The sequence below is a fragment of the Etheostoma cragini genome, chromosome 15 (genome assembly GCF_013103735.1).
Source record: "Etheostoma cragini isolate CJK2018 chromosome 15, CSU_Ecrag_1.0, whole genome shotgun sequence".
In the NCBI taxonomy this organism is placed as follows: domain Eukaryota; kingdom Metazoa; phylum Chordata; class Actinopteri; order Perciformes; family Percidae; genus Etheostoma; species Etheostoma cragini.
Genome location: NC_048421.1, coordinates 5934889 through 5939626, shown reverse-complemented (window position 1 = coordinate 5939626; position 4738 = coordinate 5934889). Strand labels below are relative to the sequence as shown.

Here is a 4738-nt window from a genome sequence, read left to right as displayed (position 1 = left end):
CCCCCCGGGAGAGCTGAGTTGATTTATCCCAGCTTGCTGGTCTCCCTCAGCAACAACTGCATGGTGTAACCTGCCTCAACAGTCAGGAAACAATCACTTAAATCCACATCCTCAAAGTGCTGCTGTTAGTTTGGGCTCAGTGATGTGGAAGGACTGAGGCAGTAAATGACCAACTCAGCCACTGTAGAAATATGTAGAGCAAGTTTATTTAAAGCTCTGGAAAAAAAAGAATTAAGATTGTTTTGTCAAAATATACATGCAATTTTCAAGTAGTTCAACATTATTAGAAATACACTTATCCTCTTTCTTTCCAAGAGTTAGATGAGAAGATTGATACCACTCTTAGGTACGCTAATGTCTCAAGAATGTCTAAATATGAAGCAACATCCAGCAGCCGGTTAGCTTAGCTCAGCACAAAGAAGCAATGGAAACAGAGGGAAACAGCTAGTTTAAGATAGATAACAAAATCACCCTACTTGGAGCTCTAAAGCTCACCAACTAACATTTCAGATCTCCTCTGTGTGATATGTGGAAAAACAGATGTATCAAATTGATGTTTCACTATTTTACTGGATTTTATGCACAATAATATTTCTTAACCAGGAGCAGTTACTTTCTGGAGTTTCAGCTTGTTACTTACAAGAGTTCAGGTATATTTGTGAGCTTTAGTGGTGGATTTTATTACCTTGACCTTAGCTAGTTGTCTGTTTTAGCTGGCTTTAGTCTTATATTGAGCGTGGTAGCTACATGAGAGTGGTATAAATCTAACTCTCGGCAATAAGTGTGTTTTTCCCCAACTGTTGAATTATTCCTTTAAAATGCTGACTTCCTTTTTATAGCTACTTAACTATGAGCTCCAGATAAACACTGACAGAAGACGAAAACAAGAAGAAATCAGCACTTTAATTTGAAATTTGGGAGGGTCATTCAAACTAATGCTGATCTGAAAGATTACCCAGCTTCCCCAGAGAGAATTAAAAATAGCTTCAATTTTGCTCACTTAAGACATGAAAATATCAAGGAGGCCAGGAGTGCATGATTCAATGCCCAATTCATGCAAAAATAACTGTGCGAGGTAAAAATATCTTTCTTGTTCTATACAGCAAGAACTAGATAACCCAAAACTGTCTACAACTCTTTGGAACAATTATTAATCAAGAGTCAAATATAATGTACAACTTACATGACTGTCCTCTGGCACACTGCCCTGTGTTTGGAGAAAAGCAAAAGAAAAGAACAGAAGTGAGAATCAGATTAAGTTTAAATGAAGGAACATCCGTTTTCCTTGAAGCAGCACAACGGTGGGTCCTTACAGTAGTGTAGGAGGCAGGTGAGAAGCAGCAGTGGCAGGTTTGGGGGTCTGGAGTCCATCTTGAGTGGTGGTGGTTCACTGCTGTTGGACTAAAATACAGCTTCAGAGGGCCGGCAAGACAAAGGCCAAAAGGGCAGTCAGAAGGACGGGGAGGACCGTAGGAAGGGAGAGGTGGAGTGTGTGGAGGACAAACTTGTGGTGATGGTGGTGAGGGGGTGTTCCTTGTCTTATCATACACACTACTTGTGCTGCTTGTGACTCATCAGGAAATGGATGTTACTTCCTCAGGAATCTAGCCTTTACTGGGTTTTTTATCTGAGGGTTAAAGACTCAACAATAATGCATAGCAGCCAGAGCATGGACTCGGTAAGGTTGTTTCTTACATAATTCAACAGTTTATTAAGGATGACAACCATTTTGAGATATGCTAAGACTCGATTTGGTCATATAACAGACTGTTGCTTTCCAGAGAGACTACAAAACAACAAACACATCAGGAATTATGCAGGACTCTAAAGGCTGCACTCCACTTTGCTCAGCCCACAATCTTACCTCTTAAATAGTTAATGCCACACGCTGTTTCTTTGCTATATTGCAGCAATACCTACTGACTCGTGATCAAACTTGAAATTAAACATATCAAAACATTCAGTGTTTTGACAACACCTTACACCCAATCCCTTCTCCTTCAGTCCTCTTGTTAAAACTGTGAGATGAAACTATGATGGAGCTACTGAATCATTTATATGATAAAAACTAAAATCTTACAACTGCAGAGCGTCTAGCAAATTTATATATGACCAACTGTTTGGGCAACTTGGGGAGAAACACAACCTCAGGGAATTTTGAATTAGTTATGGCTACAATTGAAGATGTCTGCACTTTATCTACTATCCAGTGGGAAAATTAGACTTTAGTAGGCAGGCATTATTGTTGCACAGGTGCAGATTAATCTCATGACAAACATTGTAGTTAAATTTAAATGGATGTGTGTCCTCGTCCAATTAAGTCTTGTACTTTGGGATTCCTCTAGGAAACAGTCCCTCCACTTAACACAATATGTTTCCCACAATATTAAAGGCAAAATGTACAATGTCAATACTGTGACTTAAATGGGAATTTCAACTTTTGTTGTGACTCACTTTTGTTGTCACAAATCCACACATATTTTAATACTAAGAACGTTGTTGTTTTAATTCCAGATGTGAGAATGCCATGCTGTGCAGCATCTTGCAATCCTTAACTGTGACCACTAAGAGCTGCTGAAGACTAAGAGGAAAAAGGGTCTGCTCTGCAGCTTTATCTGCATAATGCTCCCAGTCACTTTCATTTGTGCCACATATTAAAAAACAAAAATGTTTTCAGGCTGGGCAGCGGTGCGTTTTATCTTCTACAGAGCTGCTGTTGAAGAGGTGACCTTGATGGGAGACCGCCATGTTATTCTAACACAAACCGCCCTATTTTACACTGCAAACCATGAATGGTACCAGTCAGTATCAGAGTCTGCTTAGGCTGTTTCCTAAGGCTTGGGTTGGTTATCAGGACACAAGAAGTTGCACAGACTGGCAAAGCATGGTGCTGAAAGCGTTAATGAGCATTTCTCAGAAAGATAAGTGTTGCATGTAGCATTTGAAAATAGGTCCATCAAAGTCCACGTTGCTTTCTAAGCATTTAAGAAACACTGAAAAGAGCACACACAGTTGGAAGCATTGCACACACAGATGACTGTGTATTTCAGGGTAGATGTTTGTTTCAAATATGCTAACATGCCAGCTTCCCGTCCTCATCCAACTATGCCTTTTTGCGTCCTCTCACAGCTGATCATCAGATCTAGGTCTGCATTAGTATACATAATATGACATTACTTTGCTAAATGCAATCATGCAGAAAATTTTTACCCAACTACATGGCCCACTTTGAAAGTTTTGTGTACCTGTCAGTATTGGGATGTGGACCATGTGGACACGAAGGTCTCTGTCCTACACTAGTGTGTCAGTGGTCTTTCAACAGTGTCAGACATGGCTGTGATAGTTTTTAGGATGATTCTACAAATAGTCCATTGCAGGAAATTGCCTCACCTCTGCAGCACCTCATAACTGAGCTCACTGCTGTAGACAGCTATGCTTAAGCCATAATCTGCTAACCTTCACATTTCCACTGAATTAGCATTGGTTAGAGATCCGTATATAAGGTTAGAGTTTAATTGTACATCTGCCGGATACACACTCAGGGGTGGAACAGAGTTTTGAGGCTGGTTTGGCTGTGTTAGGGCTGGACAGAGGTAATGATAACTTGATTATTTTGTCTTCTTGACATTTCCGCTTGTTTTTTCCTCCTTCAAAATGCAGCTCACCTCTAAAATGGACTAATCAGCTGGATGACATTACCTGCATGCGGTTACTGTATTTTTGTGACTGTAAAGAGTGTGTTGCATTGAAGCAAGGGATTGATGGTGGCCATGGTAGCACCAATGACACCATCAGTTCTCAGTGGGTAAAGGGCGGTGGTGTGATTGATGTATTCACCCTCGGTTCCATCATGCCAGCACTTTTCTCAGACTGCCAAACAGATTCTATCTCTGCTGCACACTGTAACATGGATCCCAGCGTGTTGAGATTCAACCTGCCATGATGCATATCAACACACACAATATTGCCTGTGCCAGAAAGGATGCCAGGAGACAATATGCGAAACAGCTTCCTGAATCAAGGAAAGGTTGCTGTGTGCATAAACTGAACATAATGAACTGTGCTGATGTTTCTCTGATTTACACAAGGACATTCTACTGTAACAAGTGTCTGAAGATGAGGAGAAATAATAGAGATCTGTCCAAAACTAATTTAGACTCATGTTTCATTTAGGCCTAAGGGAAATGTTGATGCCTAATAAAACACTCCATTGAAAGACATGAGACAGGAAATATGTTTCTGCTCTGAGGCAAAAAATCTTCAGGGCCTAATAACAAGCACACAGCTCAGGCTTTGTAGAAAAAGTAGAAAATGTAGCGTGTACAGGTTTTAGAGGAAACATTAAGGAACAATAGTTTAATACGACAAACCAAATGAGAGGAATTGCACTAGAAATGTAATAGCATTAATTTGTTTGATAACGCAATGGGTAGGATGTGGTTAGTACTTCTTTCATCTTTGTTCAATTAAGGTAAAGTCTGCACAACAGTTAAATGCTCGGAAAATATTAAAATGATTGTGCAGACAACTAATAATTAAACAGTTTCTGCTTCATTTGTTGGATCCACATTATCTGTCCATCCATCCATCCATCTTTGTCCGGTTTCGGGTCAAGGCGGGGAGCAGCTCCAGCAGGGGACCCCAAACTTCTCTTTCCCTTCTGGTTCAGATCTCTTTTTACCACAATGTTGCGATAAATGTAATGTAATTCTGCACCAGTTCAACGACCAATCTACCG

At 40.3% G+C, this 4738-nt stretch overlaps 1 protein-coding gene across 2 annotated transcripts in view; it reads right to left on the bottom strand.

The window, feature by feature from the left end:
* pecam1 (platelet/endothelial cell adhesion molecule 1) overlaps positions 1 to 1549 on the bottom strand; it is an 8706-nt gene extending 7157 nt beyond the window's left edge. For both annotated transcript variants that reach the window (XM_034893313.1, XM_034893314.1), the window contains exons 1-2: positions 1314 to 1549; positions 1184 to 1207 (exon numbers count right to left, since the gene is read on the bottom strand). In XM_034893313.1, the coding sequence (XP_034749204.1) occupies positions 1184 to 1207; positions 1314 to 1371 (82 nt within the window). In that variant the 5' untranslated portion in view covers positions 1372 to 1549. The remainder of the gene's footprint in view (positions 1 to 1183; positions 1208 to 1313) is intronic.
* Positions 1550 to 4738: the final 3189 nt, after the last annotated feature.